Here is a 21,331-nt window from a genome sequence, read left to right as displayed (position 1 = left end):
ACAGGCGGCGCCTCTGGCAGGAGAAGCGGGCGACGCTTCGCCTTCGCCATAATAACCACGCCAAAAAAGGTACGCTGCGTCGTTCGATTTCGTATCCTTTTCCTTTTTTCCTCTTTCTCTCTCTTGCAACAGGGACCGGGAAAGGGGGATACCCCGAAAAGGATCCTTCCCCGTGAAGGAACCAGGCTCCGAGCCTCCCTACTGATCAGAGGTTCGAAGGCTGGCCCCCCGGAAGGGTTCAACAGCCGCCTCAGATCGCATGGGCCCTACACCCACTACTGGTCAGAGGTTCGAAGGCCGGCCCCTCGGAAGGGTTCCACGGCCGCCTCAGGCTACTCGGGCTCCGCGCCCATTACTGATCAGGGGTTCGAAGGCTGGCCCCCGAAGGGTTCACAGCCGCCTCAAACACCGAGCGAGGGATGACCATGGGTACGTTCGATACATAACCAAGGCTCGGGCTGCGCTCCCGAGGTACCCTAGGACATTTCCGAGACCAGCGGGAGCGATCTTGTAACGAAATCCCATCAGAGGGAGGCATCGAGCCCTCGGACCCCGTCGCCAGGGGACCGGGTCCGGCAGATCACCCGCAGGTACTTTTGGGCGTGCCTCTGGGCCCCTAGCCGACCCCTAACGAACGGGGCACGGACGTCCACTCGGATTACCCGCTTGCAGCTCACCGGAGACACCATGTTCGGCGTCCATCGAGGGCAACATGGCGCTTTCCCCCCTCCTCCTTGCGGAAAGGCGACGCAGGGGCGTATGTAAAAAAGCCGAGTCTGTCCCTGATCGCCCTCTCGCCCTGTGCGGAGGCTCGGGGGCTGCTCTCGCAAACCCGGCTCCGGCCGAACCGTTGACAGCGTCAACATACCAGCCCGAGAACTTGGGCCCCGACCGTACACCCGGGCTACGGCCAGCTCGCATGAGGGAACAACCAGACCAGCCGAAGCATTGCGCGAGGCATTAAGACCTCGAAGGAGTGAAACCACTCCTCCGAGGCCTCGGGGGCTACACCTGGCGGGTGCGATCGCGCGCACCCACCGGAACTAAATGCAACCGAGAAAGGCTGGTCCCCTTGCAAAAAAGTGCGACGAAAGCCTCCAAGCGAGTGCTAACACTCCCTTCGAGGCTCGGGGGCTACTGTCGGGGACCATAATTAGGGGTACCCTCAAGACTCCTAATTCTCAGCTGGTAACCCCCATCAGCATAAAGCTGCTAAGGCCTGATGGGTGCGATTAAGTCAGGGATTAGTCCATTCGAGCGACTCGATCACGCCTCGCCCGAGCCTAGCCTCGGACAAGGGCAGCCGACCCCGGGGGATTTCCGTCTCGCCCGAGGCCCCCCTCCAACGGCGAACATATTTCCGGCTCGCCCGAGGCCCTGCCTTCGCTAAGAAGCAACCCCGACTAAATCGCCGCACCGACCGACAAAACCGCAGGAGCATTTAATGCAAAGGTGGCCTGACACCTTTATCCTGACGCGCGCCCCCCGGCAGAGCCGAAGTGACCGCCGTCACTTCGCCGCTCCACTGACCGGCCTGACAGAAGGACAGCGCCGCCTGCGCCACTCCGACTGCAGTGCCACTTGACAGAGTGAGACTGACATACAGTCAGGCCCCGCCGAAGGCACCATAGGAAGCTTCGCTTCGCCCGACACAGGGCTCGGACTCGGGCTAAGTCCCGGAAGACTGCGAACTCCGCTCCGCCCGACCCAGGGCTCGGACTCGGGCTCAGCCCCAGAAGACGACGAACTCCGCTCCGCCCGACCCAGGGCTCGGACTCGGGCTCAGCCCCAGAAGACGACGAACTCCGCTTCGCCCGACCCCAGGGCTCGGACTCCGCCCTGGCCTCAGCTGACGGCCTCCGCCTCGCCCGACCCAGGGACTCGGACTCGGCCACGGAAGACAGACTCGACCTCGGCTTCGGAGGAGCCTCCACATCGCCCAACCTAGGGCGCAGGCCAGCCACGTCAACAGAAGGCGCCATCATCACCATACCCCGAGCTGACTCGGGCCACAGGGAACGAGACCGACGTCCCATCTGGCTAGCTCCGCCAGATAGGCAATGATGGCGCCCCGCATACTCTGTGACGACGGCGGCTCTCAGCCCCCTTACGGAAGCAAGAGGACGTCAGCAAGGACCCAACCGCTCCGACAGCTGTCCCTCCGCCAGGCTCCATCGCCCCTCTGACGGCCACGACATCACACCAGCTGTGTGCCAAAATCTCTCCGGCTGCCACAACGGCATGTACTTAGGGCGCTAGCTCTCCTCCGCTAGACACGTAGCACTCTGCTACACCCCCATTGTACACCTGGATCCTCTCCTTACGCCTATAAAAGGAAGGACCAGAGCCCTCTTAGAGAAGGTTGGCCGCGCGGGGACGAGGACGAGACAGGCGCTCGCCTGGAGCCGCTCGCTTCCCTCTCCCGCGTGGACGCTTGTAACCCCCTACTGCAAGCGCACCCGACCTGGGCGCGGGACGAACACGAAGGCCGCGGGATTCCCACCTCTCTCACGCCGGTCTCCGGCCGCCTCGCTCTCCCCCCTTCGCGCTCGCCCTCGTGCTCGACCCATTTGGGCTGGGGCACGCGGCGACACTCACTCGTCGGCCCAGGGACCCCCGGTCTCGAAACGCCGACACTTATAGAGTAGAAACAAATTCTATTAATACATAAAATCATTTTCTATCATCCACACCATGAATTTGAGATAAGCTTATATTAGAACTTTGGAAAAATAGTGGAATGTCAAAATCCAAGCTAAATAGGTTAGTTTATTAAGTGAATTCTAATTTCTCTAAAATAAAAACATCCAAACGTCCCTTAAAAAATCGCCAGACCCGCCATTCATCTTCTTCAGCGGGGTCTCAGAACGTACGACAATTTAGCCAGGATGGACTGATGGTAGCTCATTTGGGACAGACTGAGGCCAGTTCTGTATAGATAAATAGTTGATGTGTTGAGCGCCGCCTATAAAGTTATGAATATGGGACCAATGTCTGAACCTGCTCACGTAAATTCTAGGAACTGGCTCAAAATTGACAGGAACGTTTGCCCATCCAAAGGAAAACCATCCCTTACTTTTCACTAGAGGTGTTATTTGCCTAGTGGACTGTATTTTGTCAACCATATCTCCTGAATTATTGTTGCATGTTTTACTACCTTCCAGGTGAGGAACCTGAACCCGAAGTCGTGGAGAACCTGATCCAAAGCATGGAGAAGTATATGTTGGCCAGCCATCCAGGTCTTGTTCGGTTATTTCTATCCTACGTGGATTGGATGAGATTAGAAAAAATGATAAAAGATTTTAATTTATTTGTGATTTAAATTACTTAATCTCATCCAATTCAAATGGATTAAGAGCAAAATGAACATACCCTCCTGTGGGGAATAATTTCGGTGAAGATTAGGTCACGGTTCCATTCTTTCCATATAAAACTGAAGTCATGTTGTTTGAGAAGTTCATGCTGTTTTCTGACTTCCATCCTGTGCAGGACCATGTTAACGACATTGACTTCGACTACAAGGAGTATGCGAGGCAGAGATTCGAGCAGTACTAGCAGAAGAGGCCTGCAGTCTTAACATATTGAGAACATGTGGATTAAATTAGGGGATTAAATTAATGAAATGGCACAACATGTTAAACTTGCTATCTAATGTTACTTTAAATCTGTCTAGCGACAAATTTGTATGAGATGGTCATAAGAATGGAATTTTCTCAATCCAATCTATGTATTAAGTTGCATATACCAACTGATTCAGCCCAAAATTTTAAGTTGATGGGAAGAGGTGGACAATTTACTTATAGTGTGTTTGGTTTATGGAGTCACTCTATGCTTAATAAGGTGATGCATCATAAGTTATTTCATCAATTTTGGTGGAATCAACTCACTCCTCATTTATATACTAATTATTAGCTTATGATGAATGAGGTGGTGATGAATCAAACCATTCTATTTCACAAACCAAATAAAAAAGTGAGGAGTGAGAAGAAGATGAATCATTTCATTCCTCAAACCAAACACTCTTATATTATATTCCAACACTTCTCTCACGTCAAGCCTATCTTATGTCTTAGACGTGAAATATGAGCGAGCAACAATTATTTTTCTCATACAACATAATCCAGTGAAAGAAGAAATACTAATGGGAATTCACTAGGCAATGAAAATAGGTATTTCTTCTTCATTCTGCATACAACATAATCCAGTGAAAGAAGAAATACTAATGGGAATTCACTAGGCAATGAAAATAGGTATTTCTTCTTCATTCTGCATACAACATAATCCAGTGAAAGAAGAAATACTAATGGGAATTCACTAGGCAATGAAAATAGGTATTTCTTCTTCATTCTGCATACAACATAATCCAGTGAAAGAAGAAATACTAATGGGAATTCACTAGGCAATGGAAATAGGTATTTCTTCTTCATTCTGCATACAGCATGAAAGGAATACGCAGTTTGCTACCTCTACCTGGGTTGGATGTAGTGGCTTCAGATGTCATTAGATCGCCAGACATAATCCAGTGGCTGGCTATATGATGTATTGTAGTCTGTGATCTCATCTCAATCTCACGCTGACTGACAAGCAAACACTTATTCGGCATTATCACTTCAGCACTTGGGCCTCCCGGCGAGCATGAACGCCTTGAACACGAGCTTCCTCGGCACGGTGGGCGCGCCGCCCCACTGCTCCTCCACACGCTTCAGCGCGGCCCTCGTGACCGCCTCCAGGTCCACGCCCTTGGCCCTCGCCGTGGTCACGACAGAGCCGGTGTTCAGGAACCCGACCAGGTCCTCCAGCGTCATCTCCACCTCGATGTCCACGTCGGCGGGCGCGCCCTCGGCGCCCACCCCGACGGGCTCGAACGGGAACGGCAGGGACCTGTACCGCTCCATGGCCAGTCCCGCCCGCGGGTCCAGGTACGGCCGCAGGGCCGGGTAGAGCTGGCCGTGCAGCGCGTCCTCGAACGGGTGGATCTCGTAGTTGTAGCCCCACACGGCGAGCATGCCGCCGGGCTTCCGCAGGGCGCGGCTCACGACGGCGTAGAAGAGCGGGACGTCGAACCAGTGGATGGAGGTGGCCACCACGACCAGGTCCAGGGAGCCCTCGCCGCCGACCAGCGACACCAGCTCGTCCTCCGAGAGGTGCTCCGGGGTGTGGAGGTACCGCACCTTCGGGTGCGCGGTGGCGTGCCGGAGCTGCCCCTCGCTCACGTCCGTCGCCACCACGCTCTCGTAGTGCTCCGCCATCTGAGTTGTTTAAGCCACATGTTCGTTTCAGAATTAACCAGATCGAACGGTGAAGCCGCTGCTGACCATTCGATAAAAAAAAAAACTTACGCTGATGGCGGCCTGGCCGGTGCCACACCCGGCGTCCCAGGCGCGCTGGTGCCCCGCGGTGAGGCTGGCCAGCATGGAGAACCACTCCTTGGGGTACTGCGGACGCTTCTTGGCGTACGTCTCCGACTGCTTCTCGTAGAGCCCCGCCATTCTTTCTCAGCTTCAACTCTCTCGGTACGGTATCGCCTGCCTATCAGCTGTCAAGTGCGGATTGCAGGGTCTGATGTTGGATGGAATTTATAGCCACAAAACAAAAGCGGTCAGAGTCATAGCCAAGTCAAACTAGTCATATGATCCCGTTCAAAAAGAACTTTGCATTATCCACTGACGAATCACATATGTTGACTCAAACTGCAACATCACATGGGGTCATGGGGAATCTTGTGCAGCAGCAGAAACCATATACAACATGAGATGTTTTTTCTCATGGTACCAGGATTCAGGAAAGCAGGAACAGGTTGTTCAGAGCAATTCAGGGAAAAACAAGAGCTTACTCTTCCGTCCAAACTACGGGATGTGTGCAAATCAAACTAGATTCAATTTAACTAAAACTATAGAGGAACATTAACATTTATGTCTTCAACTAAGTTTACTACCAAAATATATTTTATAATCAATATAATGATATTTATTCTGTATCCTCAATATTAATACCTTTTTAAAATAATTTTAGTCAGACTTTAAATTGTCCTACTTCTCGAAAAGTGAGAATTGCATTTATGAAAGTATACCAAATTTAAAACAAACCTGTAGGATATAGAACTTGGGTCAACATAAGGAGATCCAAACCTGTACATCGCAGAGCAACTCAATAACGTAAAATCAAAGTGAAGTGGGTCAGTTGCTAACTCTAACTTGTCTGCCCAGGTACACCTCCTCTGCAGTTCTGCTTGACCAATGTGTCTCCTTCGCACTGATAGCCAACTGAACTGTCTGAACACTACAAGATGCTTCGACAGGTACCGATGGGAACACCGAAGATGCTAAAAAAGTACGAGTGCGTATAAAATACTGAATCATCTACAAGACAACTTCATCTTTATTCCAGATGTACAACGAGTAGTCAACTCTTGGTCTCATCGATGACCATAAATACATCACTACATTAGATGTAATTTCTAATACAAGTACTCAATCAAAGATTACTAAATCCCAAGGCAATTTAGTACAAGAAAAATCAGAGGGGCTGATAATAATTTGGCTGTTGGGCTGCAGCCGCAGCCGCAACCCAGGCAGCCGTTCAGAACTCCTGGGTTCTGTTATGAGGGATTTAATACTGGCACAACATGGCAGGAAATCGGCTCTGATCTTGCAAACAGTAATGCAGCTCTACACAGGTGATGCAGAATTGAAGACATCTGCTCACCAGTGCAGGCTGCATTGCTGCAACCAGTGTGATCTGTTGCTGTAAATATAAATAAGGCCTGCAGAAAAGCAGACATTGCAATTGATAACTTGGACACTAGTGTATAAGTGACGATCTTGTATTCAAACTTTTTATTTCTTAATCATCAAACCCTGATGGCAGCCACAAAAGGTAGGAATTAGGTTACACGTATATTCAAAAGAAGAAAATATACCTGCAGGTTACATATGAGCTCTCTTCAGCAATACATGTCCACTTGGCTGTACATCTTTGTACGTACGACATAATCATTTGGGAGTCACTTTAACATATTACAGATTATCATCTTCTCTGCAAAACACTACTTTCTTTTCCTGGAGAAATTTGATGGTGCAGCTTTGAACCCTCAGGAGTTCCCAGTGGTGCACCCATGCAGGAGCAGTTATCGACTGTATAGAGCTCCCATTTCTTTATAGCACAGTTCTCTAAAGCAGAGGCCAATCTTGGGTCTTCCAGGTCAGGATAAGACCCATCTGGAGTAACAAGCACTGCTCCAGTGTATGATAGCCCAGCAGCTTGTGCTGCGCCATGATAATGGAACAGACCCCAGCTGAAATCCTCCGCAACGTCAACAATTGTCCAATATTCTTTGGAAATGACACCATTATCCAACACACTGAAGTAAAATGTACCAGGAGTGCTAGCCCTTCTCACACGATACCTCCTGCGCCTCCAAACCAGCTCCCCTTCCAGGGTTTTGACCTGAAAAACCGGCTCATACCAAAATGAACCTTTAGCTTTCCCTCTGTAAAATAACTGGTACTGACATGGGAATTGATCATATGCTGGATTTTGTCCAGCTGCCACTCGCCAACTCCATTCCATGCTGTCCAACCAACCAACAAAAAGATCTTCCGCTATTTCATGGCTTAGTTTTTGTTCTCTGAACATGGTTAGTGGCATTACATTCGGTTTACTGGGTATCTCAGCATTGAGGTCAAGGCAATTGTTCTTCTGCAAAACACAGAGGGAAAAAGCCTCCAGATATGGACTTTCATATGATGCAATGCAACGATAGTTGCAGACTTGATCAGTTGGAGAACAGGAATTCAAACACTGAAGGGCCTTCCTACAGTTAGGGTCAAACAGACAATTGAGTATCTGAGGACCACAGTTCTTTATCATGCAAGTTAGGGTAGAAAGGCCTTTTGCCCTTAGATTTTTCAGCATAGCAACCGGTCTTATGTATGCATTTACAACAACAAGCAAGCAAAATCTAATGTCATCTGAATTGTGTCTTTCCCAAGCATTAGATATGGTCTTCATAACTTCAGTTGATTCCTCTATGCCACTTGGTTTTCCAATACTTGTTAGCTTCCCAAACATGTCCTGCTCTCCAGTGTACTGAACATATGTGCCACCTAGTTTGTTTACTAAAGACGGAGATGACTGAAAGCAAATTACATTAGAAATGTGTTTGCTGTTGTTTATAAGCCACTGAACAGCATCCTGATTTGTTATTGCAACATTGACTAGCATATCACAGTGTGATAGTAACTCTTTCCTGAGGTTATCATGACCAACCAAATTATCCGTGAAGACAAGCATTTCAAATCCTTCATCGACCCACTTCAGCCTATCAGCCTAAAAGAAACAAGCCAATAAATGCACGTTGAAGGAAGGAAACCGATGCAACCAAATTATAGATATTAAAAAGTGAACATTAAACTGATTCATTTCCTCTTCAGCACATTTATTTCCTAAAGTGTAGTATCCTGGTAAGCATGTATGGAGTAAAATACAGAATGAAATCGTGAAGCGTATAATAACCTCATCAAAACATCAATGTATGGTGGCGATGAAAGTCTTTGCAATTCATGGATGGCGCTCGAATGCAAGAATTGAAGATGTCTAGTGTTATCTATAGTCATGGCATTTTGTTTTCTTTGAGTTAGTTTAATTATTCAAGCAACTGCTCTCTGGTGCAATAATCGTCATGAATTGGTTGTACGCATCTTTATGCTAAAGCTGTAACTCTTGTTTCCATAATAAAGAAAAGACACGCAGTGCACATACGAGAGTGTGATCCGATAGGTTGAACAAATTGTATAACTGAGAAAATAAGACTACCAATTGATACAAAGATTATCCATACTGTTACTACATCAGCAATGCTGAAAAGGAAAATCTGTTTGTTTACAGATAATCACAGATACTACAACTACAAGTTGGACGGACAAAACTGTAAGTATCATCAGTCCAATACTGAAATCCTAGCATGAGCAGAACAATTTCAAATATCAGACTATTCCAAATTAACACACACAGTACGACGGGGAACTGATGGGTTCAGAGAGGGAACGTACCGTGTGGCGCATGACCTCTTCCCAGGGCGCGTCCTTAATCGGGCTGATGCTACCTTCTCCAACCACGGCGACGATTCGTACAGTTCCCTCTGGAGAAGTGGCATGGCCAGCGACGCCGTCCCTTCGCTCCGCGGGAACCGCCGGCCGGGGGCCGGGAGAGCATGAACAGGCCACGTTACAGGCACCGTGCCAGCGGAAAGTGGCGGTGCGAAGCGGGGAGAGCACAGAAGATGTTCCAGGGAGACCGCGCCGGGAGAGCTGGAGAAGGCAAGCGGCGGAGGCGGAGGCGGGGAGAGCGGTCGCCATGGAAGGACGTGGGCGTGGCCGCGTCGCGTCGCCTGGGCCTCGAGCTTTCGAGTTCAACTAGTCGAACTCTTCTTTGGTGTTAAGGTAGCTGCCATCGACTACCCGGAAAGGGTAGAAGAATGAGACTTATTTTGGGACATACAATGTATTACAGACGTATGATCATTACCCTTCAACCGGGTTATTCTATTCTACTTCTAGATAGAGAAACGAACTAAAGGAGAATACTTAATAATACGGCGAAACATTTATACAAAACACCTATCCTGAGCACACGCAAGGAAACCATAGACAGGCAAGTGAAATCCAATCCACGAAATAAATTGGTCCATGGACGGCACCGTTGTGGTAAAGGCCGTAATGCCAGAGGAATCATTACCGCAAGGCATAGAGGGGAGGTCATAAGCGCCTATACCGTAAAATCGATTTTCGACGGAATCAAAAAGACATATCTGGTAGAATCATAACCATAAAATACGACCCTAATCGAAATGCATACATTTGTCTCATACACTACCCGTGCGTTGCAACGGGAACATATAATACCATGATAACTTATATACAAAATGTGTCTTATATTGTTATAAGAAAATATTTCATAATCCATTTGTGATCCTAGCCATACATAAATTTTGTTATTTTAATTTAGTTGTTTCACTACTACATTGCAACCATCAGTATCATGCAGACTTCGATATATGTCATGATTTGCATGGTCTCATTATTGGAGAGCACGTGTCACACCTGCCGGTAGAAGTTCCGTCGTACATCGTTAATCATCAGGCACGCACCACCATACACGCTTGCTTAAACAAAAAATGCAAGTGTGTGTTTGCGAAGAGAATTAAAGGCAGGCCGGCACAAAAGGTACCCCGACGATGGCGAGTGGTCATTGTTGTCGGTCCACCTCTGCTTACCTCCGGTGTCGAGATGACGCCACAATCCTTGATATAATAGTCGTCGAACGCGCGCGATTGGTGAGTACCGATCACTCTTGGTTGGGCTGCCAAATGAAGTGCACCCCGGGCTCATCAGCGAGGTAGTACACCTGGTCGTTGCACCACCGGATGTGCTACTCCTCTACATACATCTTGTTCGAGGACATTCACACAACAAAAACAATGGTCGTCATTCCAGCGCACAAGAATTCATGGCCGGTCAGTAGCGACTTACGTGGCAGGTTAGGCTTCAGGTGGATGATGAGCTAGACGACGTGATGGCGTCGTCGTAGGTTGCGATGCCCAGAACAACCCGAGAGTCGTCGACATTGGCGACGACCATGAGGTCCCCATATTTGACGATGGACAGCGCGGTGCAGCCGCTCTGGACCACGTCCAAGCGACGGCTGCGCCGGAGCTTGCCGTACACAGCGGCGCATGGGCCATGTAGGACTGCTTCCAGAGGTCGAACTGGCAGTCGCCAAGTTTCTTCTCGTCGTCGGTGAGCGACGCCAACGCGAGCGCCTCATGCTAGTGGTGTTTGTTCGGGGTTTCCAAGTAAGAAACATGGATTCACCTTTGGCATTGGTTTATGGAAATGATTTATAAGTTAGATCTATGGAAAAATATTACGGAGAATAAATGTTACACATGCAAAAAAAAGTATTTAAGTTGAAAACATTATTCAAACAAAAGAAATTGCATGCAAGGCTCTTCTTTAAATACTACTCTCTCAATCAAAAAATATAATTTAATAATCTCAGTGATACTTATCTACTACTACACATTGTGCAAGGGTAGCAGGTGGGCTTCGGGAGAGATGTATTATATGTTTTTACTATAATAGATGTAGACATAAACACATATGTGGTGTAGTGGTAGCTACAAACACATTTATTTGAAAGTTCGTGGGTTCGAATCCCTTAGAGCCTGTTTTTTTAATTTAATTTTAGCTAGGCGTGGGATGCACGTGGGAATGAGAATAGGCTTTGTGGGATAGAGAATGAGAAAGATACGTGATAGCCGGGAATGGAAATGTGAATGGAAATGTGAATGGGCTTTGCAGGGAGGGGGAATGGACGGTCCAGATAAATCGTAGCGGAAATTGTAGTCTACTATACTTTCGAGTTTTGCAAAAAAAAAAAAAATCCTCAGCCCGTCTCCTTTCCAAATTTTTCACCCGGCGTCTGCTCGCCTGCGAGACGCCGCGACCGCGATCACCCTCTCGGGTTTCTCGGACGCGCCGCCATCGCCACTCCGCCACTCGCGGGTTCGTTGGATCGACGCCACCGTCACCTCGCGCCGCCCAGAGGAGGACGCCTGCTTCTCCCCCGACGCCGACGACCCCCGCCACCGTCTTCCGCGCCAACGCCGCCGTCGCCATCACCTCGCGTCGCGCCATACGCCCAGGTCTCCGCCGACGCTGTCACACGCCAGGAGCTCGAGTCTTCGTCGGTCCCTTTGCCAGATCTTCATCGTGCCCTTCACCAGCGACGAGCACCCAACAGGTATGCCCACCCTCTGTCTCCATTGAGGGACCTTCACGGGCGGAACCAGGATAAAATGTGATTGAGGGTATACTTCCAACAACTAACGAGATAATTGCCATTATGGACGAAGAGAGGAGAGGATTCGACGAAATGGAGGCGTTGGCGTTGGCTTCTCTGTTCTGGAGACGCAGCGACAGCCAAACTCCAAAACGGAAATGAGACAGCGCTTGGAGCTGCGTTAACAGGTATTAGTTTCCTCTCTCCGTTTACCGTTCGCCTGCGCAGACGGCGTACCTGGCTGTTCGTCTCTACGCCGTCTCTGGCAGGTTCTCCCCCCCACTCCTCTCCGTCTCCGATCCCGTCCGCATTGCTTCGCGCCGGACCAAGGAGGAAGGGTCGGCGTCGCAGGCATTGCAGTCTGCTAGCCACGAGGCCATGGACCCGTGCCCGTTCGTGCGGGTGCTGGTCGGCAACCTGGCGCTGAAGATGCCGGCATCAGGGGGGAAGGAACTTGGTGCCACTGCCACTAACCGCGAGCGCAGGTCGCTGTTGCTGCGGCAGGAGAACTTGCACGTGAACATGGGCTGCTTCATGCTCCCCTTAACCTGGAGCAACTGCGGGCTGCACTCGGTCTCGCCGTCGAACTCGAAGACGAACCTCGGGTCAGGCTCGCCCAGGACTCTTGTACCATACTGTATTATTAGTTTTCGCATCACTAGCAGAAACTTTGGCAATCGTAACTTTGCAAAGCATTAGGTCAGTGGCGAAGACTAAAAATCGTATCGATCTTATAACTAAAAAATGTATCAATATTTGGTCAGTGGCGGAGACTATGCAAATCTGAGTATATGACAGATAAACAGAACAAAAGAACTTCAATTTCAGAATGGAGATAAGCATATCTCGAAGCTGCTGGAGACTCGAGAAAAAGAGACATACAAAAAAATCTGTAACAGAGACCATCATACACACATCTGGAATCTTGAGCACTGCTTGCGTCCAAACTACTCATAAACTAGGGGCTGCTTCATGCTCCCCTTAACCTGGAGCTGCTTCATGCTCCCCTTAACCTGGAGCACCTGCGGGCTGTACTCGGTCTCGCCGTCGAACTCGAAGACGAACCTCGGGTCAGGCTCGCCCAGGACGGTGAGGTTGAGCTGCACGCGCGGCGTTGGCCGCCGCTGGCTTCCCGGCGCCGCGCTTGCCGATGTCGAACCAGCCGTTGAGGAAGACGAAGGGCTCGGCCACGGCGCGCCTGCATGTCAGACAATCAGAAGATGTAGCATTCAAATTGATACATGGTGACAAACAAATATTTTGCAGGTCGCCGCTGGCTCATATCCTTGCCGGGTGTGCCAGAGTTCGCTGAGCGCGCGGAGGCGGTGGGAGTAGTCGGCGACGGCGAGGAAGCACCGCGCTGACTGCCACACCGTCAGGATCTGCGGCAGCCGGTGCAGCGTCTGCAGCCTAAGCGCGTCCGCCTGCAATGTAACCCATGTACGCCGCAAGAAGAGACGGTGTAGAGACGAGTGCGCCAGACGGCGTCTGCGCAGGCGAACGGTAAACGGAGAGAGGAAACTAATACCTGTTAACGCAGCTCCAAGCGTTGTCTTCTTTCCGTTTTGGAGTTTGGCTGTCGCCTGCGTCTCCAGAACAGAGAAGCCAACGCCAACGCCTCCATTTCGTCGAATCCCCTCCTCTCTTCGTCCATAATGGCAATTATCTCACAACTAACACTAAAATGTCAGAGCGAGGACATCTAATCTATTAGGCTCTACTACTTGCAATAGACAAATGAGCAGAGGCATATGCCCTTACTAGGTTACATGTAGGTCCGCCCCTGGGTTCCTTAATCGATGACAAACCATGTTTTCACCCTCGCCCGTCGCTCCTTCCACCACCGCTCCCTCTGCTCGTCTGCCCGCTACGGTGTTGCCTCGTCACCTTTTGTTTTGAAACAAATCGGGGGCGATGCCGACCTATCATTGATAGACTGAAGACGTCAGCATTCGAGTAGAATGATAAACGCAGTATACAGTGACGGACCCAGAAATCTTTGAGAGCCTGGGCAAATATAGTACTCATACTATAAAATATAGTTTTGTCTAGTTTTTTATCTACATTTAACTATATTTTACTGCTTGGTGCATGTTTACAAGTTGAGTAAAATACATTTTCGGTCCTTAAACTTGTCGCCCTGTGTCATCCTTGTCCACAAACTTTTAAAGTGTATCGGCCCGATCCTTAATCGATGTTCGGGTCTCAGTTAGGTTCAAATGGGTCGCGATTGACATATAGACCGCACATGTCAGCCGACAATGATTTTAAGTCGCCTAGTCGTCTGGTCGAACCCTGAGACCGACCAGGCGACTAGTCGCGATTAGGTGACGACTAGGGCGACTAGTCGACCCCTAATCGGTCCTAGCCGGTCCCTGGTCGTTCTAGACTAGTAGTTATACTTATATAGGTATATATATAAATATAATTGTATACATTATATAAATTAGAACAAACAACTAGGATAAACAAAGTAACATATTGCTTCATTGTTTAGGGTTTAGGGGGAGAAGTGGGGGAGCAGGAGGGACCTTCAGATGACGTGCTCATCTCGTCACTGGTTCGCAGCCACCGCCGGTTGGAGACTGCAGCAGTGCAGCAGGCGAGCAGAACTGCAGGAGAAGGGGCAGGGGACACAGGGTGTTGTAGCCGCCGGCAATCAGGAGTTCAGGACTGCAGGGGCGGTGCCAAGAGAGGAGAGGAGAGGAGACGAGACGTGTAGATTGGAGACTGTTGGCGGCTAGGTTAGAACAGAGAGGAGAGGGTACTCTAAATTAGACTGTAGATGGGCTAAAAAAGTCCCAATAACTAAACCCTAGCCGGGATGACTAGGACACATAACTCGGATGACTAGTCGTCCTAGTCGACGATTAGTCGGACGACCAAGACGACTAGGTCTTCTAGTCGAGTCGTCCAGCAAATCGTGTCATAATTGCCGACCAGCCCGACTAATCGTGATCGGACGACTTGAAATCATTGTCAGCCGGTGTATCTGTTTTCTCTCTTTTCTTGGTTCTCTCTCACCGGACACGTGGAAAAGGGAGAGAAAACATATACACAGGCTGACATGTGGGGTCCATATATCAAACACGACCCGTTTGGACCTAACTGAGACCCGAATAGCGATTAAGGACCGAGATGACACACTTTAGAAGTTTGTGGACCGGGATGACATAGGGCGACAAGTTTAAGGACCGAAAATGTATTTTACTCATACAAGTTCATTAGCACTAATGCAGGAGTCTGGGCAAGAGCCCGGGCTTGCTTGCACTTGGGTCCAGTCGTGGCGGTACATGAGTTCAGAAGTTACATGTGTGCCCCATTGAACAATAGACTCCCTGTCACGAGCGGGGAATCAATGGCACCAAATGTTGAGGTCACTAGTAATCTTTGCGAGAAGCACACGCACAGGAGGGTCCTCGTTCCTGAAGACATAAATTATTTCTATCCTCACATATTCTCCACAGAATGACGCCTCGGACCACCGGCTGAATTCCCTGCGAACAACGTCGGCATGATTGGGGGGGGGGGGAGACCGTTCCAAGCTGGCAACCTGAAGGCTAAGCAAGCGCCACAAACTCTTGATCCTAGCACATTCTACAAAGTTGTGAAGGTTGTCTTCCAGCGCCTCGCCACAATGGGCACACCTAGCGTCGGGGAGAATGTTCTTCTTGAACAAGTTTCCTCGAGTATTTAACCTGTTCTTAAAAAGAGGCCATAGGAAAATCTTCAGTTTGCCTCACCACCTTTCTTGTGTCCGAGGCCCGAGGGGACGGGATGCAGCTGCCGCAGCCTGTAGGCGCCTGCTTTTTCTTGGATCTTCATTTTGTTGATTGCCGGTGCTAGACATCTTGAGGCATTGGGTCTTAGTGCTGCAGTTATTAGGTTCAGGGATCTTTTGGGTGATTAGTGAAGAGCAGTTGTGTGCAGTTGGGTGTGTGTGGCCTGCTGGCACTTTTGCTGTTTGTCTCCTTTTGCGTACTGCTGTTTTCATGCGCAGAAAGAGGCTGCAGTTCTGTGCGCAGCAGGAGTCTGGTGGTCTTATGTTCTGCCTTTTTTGGCATTGTACTTTGGTCCATTTTGGACTGTTTTTCTCTCTTAATTTAATGGTGCGCAACTCTCCTGCGCGTTCACGATTTTTTTTTTGTTGATGATTGGGTGAGAGGTTTCTTAGGTTATTTATTTAGTACCAGCACTAGCATCTTCCCTAGATGGCTACATTGCTATAGGTTTTGTGATGGATGGTTCATCTGTTGAAGTTTGTACCAGCACTAGCATCTTCCCTAGATGGCTACATTGTGTTAGGTTTTGTGATGGATGGTTCATCAGTGGAAGTTTGGTGGCATATGAAAGTTTGCTCTATCTATCAATAAAATATTACTGGAATGGACGAAATGCTGTATCTATGTTGAATTTTGCTTTTATTTTGTTGAAGCTGCTACTCATTCTGGTCTGTGGATGCTGTGCTTGCCAATTGTGCTAACTGCAGTATGAAATTCTTCTGTTTGATACTTCGATTCGCTACTATAATCTTCAGAGGAATGCACCCTACTCGCTTCCAACTTGGTCGCATGTTTAGTCTGTTATGATTTTCCAGTACTTACGAGGATGTGCTGAAATGTGATTGATTAAACTGTCAATTTTACCGATTATAATCTTAGCTATTGCCTGTGAATGATTTTATGGTAGCTATGTTCGTGCCTGAACCTTGACTTGTGGCTTCGGTTGGGTTTCAACTCTAGCCTACTCCAACTTGCTTGGGACTAAAAGGCTTTGTCGTTGTTGTACGTTTGTTCTGAAAATTTTCAGAAACCCTGCCCTTGTGTCCAAAGAGAGAGATTATTTCTGCTTCAGTGCAATTCCCTCGAGATTTGAGCAATGCAAGTCCTTCAAATTTACGTATTCATCAATATTATATATCAACTTATCAAGGCATTGTATATTCACCTCTCTGGAGTTGTATAAATGCTTCTTAGACTTAGTGCACTAAGGCTCCATTTCTGCTCTTTTAAATCCGAGGGCGGTGTTTATTTTGGTTGATGTAAGATCTACATGTGATGTTTATAGGTTAGTAGTTTAAAGTTGAATTTCAATTGATTGGCATGACTCCCGAGCCAACTTGTCACAGCTTACAATGTCTTTTCTGTTCTGTATTTAGAAAATCAACTCCTTCAATTTGTGTGAGGAATTGAGTTTACTGCTACCGCTTCCTGCAAAGTTTTATGCAGTTGTCAGTTATATGTTTAGTATATAGTACAGGGTATACTCCGTTGCTGTTACAATTAGCATAAACTCAAGAGAATTCATTGTTTTTGACCATGATTTCCAGTCTGATAAATATTTCTGCACTCTGTTTTATTGCTTATGCTAGGAAGAAGGCCAGGGCTGAGGTGACAGTTGGGCATCTATGTGGCCATTCATTTTTTTTCTTTGTCTAGAGACTTGGTATTAAACCGAAAAGTCATGTGCAGTCATATGGTTGTCTTGTCATTTGCAAACCAGAATTGTCTTCCTGACTTACAATCCATTGTTGTCTTGTCAGAACACAAGATCAATCAATTTTGGTATCACTATTTTTGTGAACTATAGGAACCAGAGTTGTCTTGTGACAAGTCTAAGCATCATAGAAGTTTTGAATCTTTCTAATTGGTTGTTGATCTGTCCCCAGGTAATCATACACATGATTTGTTTGCCACTACTTTTTAGATGCACAAGATCCTATGCTGTACATGCCAATGGTTACCTTCTCCTTTATGTTTTTCTCTTGTTCTTAGACAATATATGTGCTTTCTGAAGTGTCTTTTGGAACTAGACACTATTTCCCAATAGCAAATCTCGAATACTGATGCCTGACAATGATGCAACTTAAAACCTGTAGACTACTCCTGCTGTTTCTTATTGCCAATAAGCACAAGCACACTTGAGAACCGGCCATCACCATGGAGATGAGACTCTTTATCGCCCTTCAGTGCGTGCAGTGCGCCACCATGCAGGTGCACAACTTTGTGCTGCTGCTGCAGCTGGATCTCTGCTCAAAACCCGATTCCAACTGATATGGTTGTTTCTCGGTTTTGCTTTGATCTCAGGTGAAGCAGCAGAAGAAGAGCAGCAACAAGTGGGTGTGTGTGGTGTGCAACCAGCGTCAGTCTGTGCTTCATGTCCATGCCAGGGGCTATCGTGCTGCTGATCTCCGCCGCTTCGTCCAGGACACCAACCTTGCCCGTGGCCGCCGGGAGTTCGCACCGTTGGCCGAGCCCGACGTGGACAGGGATCTGGCGGCAGTTGAGGAGGGAGATGTGTTCCCTATCGAGAAGAGTCAGACGGAATGGTCCGAGTATCTGGACGATCCAGGGGAGACAGGTAAAGGTTGTGGTGGCCTTGGCGCAGATGCTTCAGATGGAGGTATGCTTGACATGTGTTGGATGTAGCGCCACAGTTTATATTTCAGATTCTGCATGTTCCGTTGACAAATGTTTTTTATTGGATCGAGAATGAATTTTGTTCCATGGGATGATTGATATTGTGCAGCGACTGTAGTTATTTTGGTCCACTGCAATACAATTGACTTTGTGAGGTTATTGTCTTCAATAAAACTCTAAAAACCATTGTGGCTTTATGTTTATTTGTAAGATAATGTGGCTGGGGCTTGTAGAGTAAGTTGCAAACTTGTATTGTAGAGTTGTAGTTCAAAGGCTGAATTGAGTTCTCACTAAGATGACACAACATACTTGTATCCTTAGGGAGTAAGGTTTTGCAGTCTATATGTCTTGAATTATTTTGAATAAAGTATATGTCTTGAATTACTGAAGCAACTCATATAAACTACTATTATCGTTAGTATGAGATGACACTTTCTAAATGTTTTTCAAGTTTGAGGAGAGGGACCTTCTGTCTTAACTTACATCCTTTTGATGTCATTAAACCAAGTGTCGATGTTTGTATGGCTAGGTCATCTTTGTCCAGGAAACCACACAGTAGTCCAAGTTTCTAAGACAGTAACCTCACCCCCACATCTATTTACTCGATAGATCATTACTATTTCTCATGAAGGTGGAACCAAACATTTATTTGGTGCTTTGCACATTCAGATGAGTCTGCATATTTGAGTCTTAAGCTGGTTGCATTTGTAATTCTTATTCATTTATTGTCAAGTTTCGAGTATGCGATGGTCAAAATTGTGATGCATTCTCTAACTGTTTCCCACTTTCCCTGTCGAAATACAGAATCGGATGAAGGAATTGAGGTGATAACTGAACTGCCTCAGAAAAGACCTAAAGTTAGGCCTCGCAAAGCCCAATCAGATGTAGTAGGAAAGAGAACCAAGCTGTCAACACATCCCACTTTATGTAATAAGAGGCAGCAGATCAAGCAAGGATCAAATCCCCACTGTGCAACTACTACTGCTGAAGGTAACACATACAAACCGTAATGATATATCAATACACTTGGTAAATTTCAAATTATACAACTTATTTCATAAAAAAATGAACTTACTTTGAGGGAGGATTATAAAAAAAAACTGAAAGAATCGTACTCTTGTTCTGGGCAGCACAAGGATCAAAATGGACCAAGTATTTGGACACGAGCCGTTTTGGTGGGAGGAAATGCTTCGATACCTCTGGTCTGCACTGGACTGAACATGATGAATCTGCCACTACTGAGGCTACTACTGACGTAGTGGTGGATGATGAGGTGCACCCTGATTTCATCTGATCTCATGTTGGTTTGAAATGCCAAATGCTTTGTGTTTTGGTAGTGTGTAGTTTGGTAGCCATAAATTGTGCTGCTGGCAATTCACATTGTCAAGACAAAGGATGTGCAGTACTTGGTACCCGAGGGAAGAAGACTGTTGTTCCCAAGATGTTATCCAGTATGATGGGCAATTCATAGTAAAAGCACCGTGCTAGTCAAAATCAGCCCAAGACTATTGGGTTGTTTTATCTCTGATCAAAACACGAGTATAGTCAAACTCGGTCCTCTAATCAAATCTGGCTACCGAAACATTTTTTTCACGTGCCTTGTTTACGGTCGCCGGGGCATGGAGCCAGAAACCGTATTTCGGCGTTGCAACGTGATCCAGGGTGGATTTGGTGGTAGCGGATTCCAAATACTCCCTCTGTTTATTTTTTATTTATCGCGTTTTAGTTCAAAAATGAACTGGCTAATGATAAATATTCCATGTGAATCTCCAAACGGGCTACTCTCTGGTGGCAGAATCACAGGGTGCATCCACGGAATGTCACAAGCTCAGTGTGAGGTGGCTGAGCACTTGAGCTGAGGAAAATTCTTGTTTCTGTTCTGCATCAACTAGAGTCACCTGACCATGTGGCACAGCACAGAGAAGAGCCGAAGACGTACAGCATGGATCACAGGAGCAGTACACCTTGATGACTGACTGTTGTCTGTTGGTACCTATAATCCTGTGACAGGTCTGAACAACCGAGTGATTGATTGATGTCTCCGGCTTCCCTGCAGCCAAAATGACGAATGGGTTACCCTGCTTGAATCCTTTGCCACTGCGCTTGCGTGCTACTACTATTCCATGCAAAACAACGTGTTCGGAACCAAAATTAAAGTTCCGAACATCGCTGTGATGAATGGGTGAATCGTCACCTTTTTCTTTGAAATAGCAACTGTATGCTCGAAGAACAGCTGTGCTGGTCCAGCTATCTGGGTACCGTACTCCCTACCCCGATTGAACTGTATTTGGGTCAAAGTAATGGGGGAGATACTCTTTCCATGCTAGGATATAAGGTGTAACTACCTTTAATTCTAAGATCAAGAAATATATTTAATTCTCTTTATCAATAAAGTATTGTTATGAGCGTGCTTATATTATGGGACAAGAATAAAAAGTGTTTACGACTTATATAACAAGAGTAGTAGATATAGGTCATGTTTGTTTCAGTTTTTTTAGCTTCCGTCCACCGGAAGTTGCCGCAGACTGCTAAACGTCTAACTTTTCAGCCTAGTTTTTTGTGAGAATCGCTATGGTGAAATTCCGTTCAAAATCAACGTGTCGTCGTAATAGTACAAATTTGTCACTTTCTAGATCTTAAATCTTATAGACTTTTTTTATTTTTTCCCATGTAATCTCTATGATATCCAAATTCTCTCTACAACCAGATTCTTCCTACAAATTCTTAGAAGAACTCGTCAGAAAAAAAACCGAAAAAACGAGTACATCTTACCGTTGAAAAAACCCCGCGAACCACTCGGCCCTTCACTTGGTATTCATAATAAAGCACCGGACCGTGAATCAATAGGCGTGCCACGGTGCCAGGCCGGGCACATCGTCCCTTTTGAATCAATAGCAGTATATAATTTATTTATTGTATTATCTAAAATGAGATATTAAATGTGGATAAAAACAAGATATCCGACTAAAAATGGTAAAAATGAAAACGGTTAGAAAAAAACATCCATATCATTTCTGTCTCATTTTCACATTTGACAAACGAAAACGGTTAAAGTGTTCATAAATACAAAT

The 21,331-nt window shown here is 47.2% G+C and overlaps 3 protein-coding genes across 22 annotated transcripts; 1 reads left to right on the top strand and 2 right to left on the bottom strand.

The window, feature by feature from the left end:
• Positions 1–4,150: 4,150 nt before the first annotated feature.
• On the bottom strand, positions 4,151–5,524 carry LOC100193403 (uncharacterized). The gene is made up of 2 exons (NM_001138527.1): positions 5,340–5,524; positions 4,151–5,249 (listed from the first exon to the last, which is right to left on the bottom strand). The coding sequence occupies exons 1-2, from the start codon at positions 5,487–5,489 to the stop codon at positions 4,611–4,613; spliced, it is 789 nt and encodes a 262-aa protein (NP_001131999.1). The 5' UTR covers positions 5,490–5,524; the 3' UTR covers positions 4,151–4,610.
• A 1,286-nt stretch (positions 5,525–6,810) lies between these two features.
• LOC100381876 (violaxanthin de-epoxidase3) lies at positions 6,811–9,451 on the bottom strand. Its single transcript, NM_001174660.1, has 2 exons — positions 9,051–9,451; positions 6,811–8,328 (listed from the first exon to the last, which is right to left on the bottom strand). Exons 1-2 carry the CDS (start codon positions 9,354–9,356, stop codon positions 7,027–7,029), a joined length of 1,608 nt encoding a protein of 535 aa, NP_001168131.1. The 5' UTR covers positions 9,357–9,451; the 3' UTR covers positions 6,811–7,026.
• Positions 9,452–11,377: 1,926 nt separating this feature from the next.
• LOC100277060 (uncharacterized) lies at positions 11,378–20,674 on the top strand. Of its 20 annotated transcripts, XM_035961390.1 has the most exons (9): positions 11,416–11,802; positions 11,915–12,029; positions 17,213–17,286; positions 17,384–17,509; positions 17,720–17,834; positions 17,928–18,243; positions 19,065–19,250; positions 19,391–19,533; positions 20,056–20,674. In XM_035961390.1, exons 5-9 carry the CDS (start codon positions 17,781–17,783, stop codon positions 20,095–20,097), a joined length of 741 nt encoding a protein of 246 aa, XP_035817283.1. In that variant the 5' UTR covers positions 11,416–11,802; positions 11,915–12,029; positions 17,213–17,286; positions 17,384–17,509; positions 17,720–17,780; the 3' UTR covers positions 20,098–20,674. The 20 variants fall into 20 exon arrangements, with proteins under 20 accessions (XP_008654726.1, XP_035817283.1, XP_035817286.1 ...); XM_035961393.1 differs by lacking the exon at positions 11,915–12,029; XM_008656503.3 differs by lacking the exons at positions 17,213–17,286; positions 17,384–17,509 and adding an exon at positions 17,510–17,579.
• Positions 20,675–21,331: the final 657 nt, after the last annotated feature.

The sequence above is a fragment of the Zea mays genome, chromosome 8, assembly GCF_902167145.1.
Source record: "Zea mays cultivar B73 chromosome 8, Zm-B73-REFERENCE-NAM-5.0, whole genome shotgun sequence".
Taxonomy (NCBI): domain Eukaryota; kingdom Viridiplantae; phylum Streptophyta; class Magnoliopsida; order Poales; family Poaceae; genus Zea; species Zea mays.
Note: the sequence above shows the minus strand (reverse complement) of the source record. Positions and strands in the feature narration are given on the sequence as shown.

Excerpts from the sequence above, each read along its gene's own strand:
- LOC100381876 (NM_001174660.1), bottom strand. The coding sequence starts at position 9,356 with ATGGCGACCGCTCTCCCCGCCTCCGCCTCCGCCGCTTGCCTTCTCCAG. Across the intron at positions 8,329-9,050 it reads AAGAGGTCATGCGCCACACG|GCTGATAGGCTGAAGTGGGT; the intron begins GTACGTTCCCTC and ends TGTTTCTTTTAG.
- LOC100193403 (NM_001138527.1), bottom strand. The coding sequence starts at position 5,489 with ATGGCGGGGCTCTACGAGAAGCAGTCGGAGACGTACGCCAAGAAGCGT. Across the intron at positions 5,250-5,339 it reads CCGGCCAGGCCGCCATCAGC|ATGGCGGAGCACTACGAGAG; the intron begins GTAAGTTTTTTT and ends TAAACAACTCAG.
- LOC100277060 (XM_008656504.3), top strand. The coding sequence starts at position 17,781 with ATGGAGATGAGACTCTTTATCGCCCTTCAGTGCGTGCAGTGCGCCACC. Across the intron at positions 17,835-17,927 it reads TGCAGTGCGCCACCATGCAG|GTGAAGCAGCAGAAGAAGAG; the intron begins GTGCACAACTTT and ends CTTTGATCTCAG. Across the intron at positions 19,251-19,390 it reads TGCAACTACTACTGCTGAAG|CACAAGGATCAAAATGGACC; the intron begins GTAACACATACA and ends TGTTCTGGGCAG.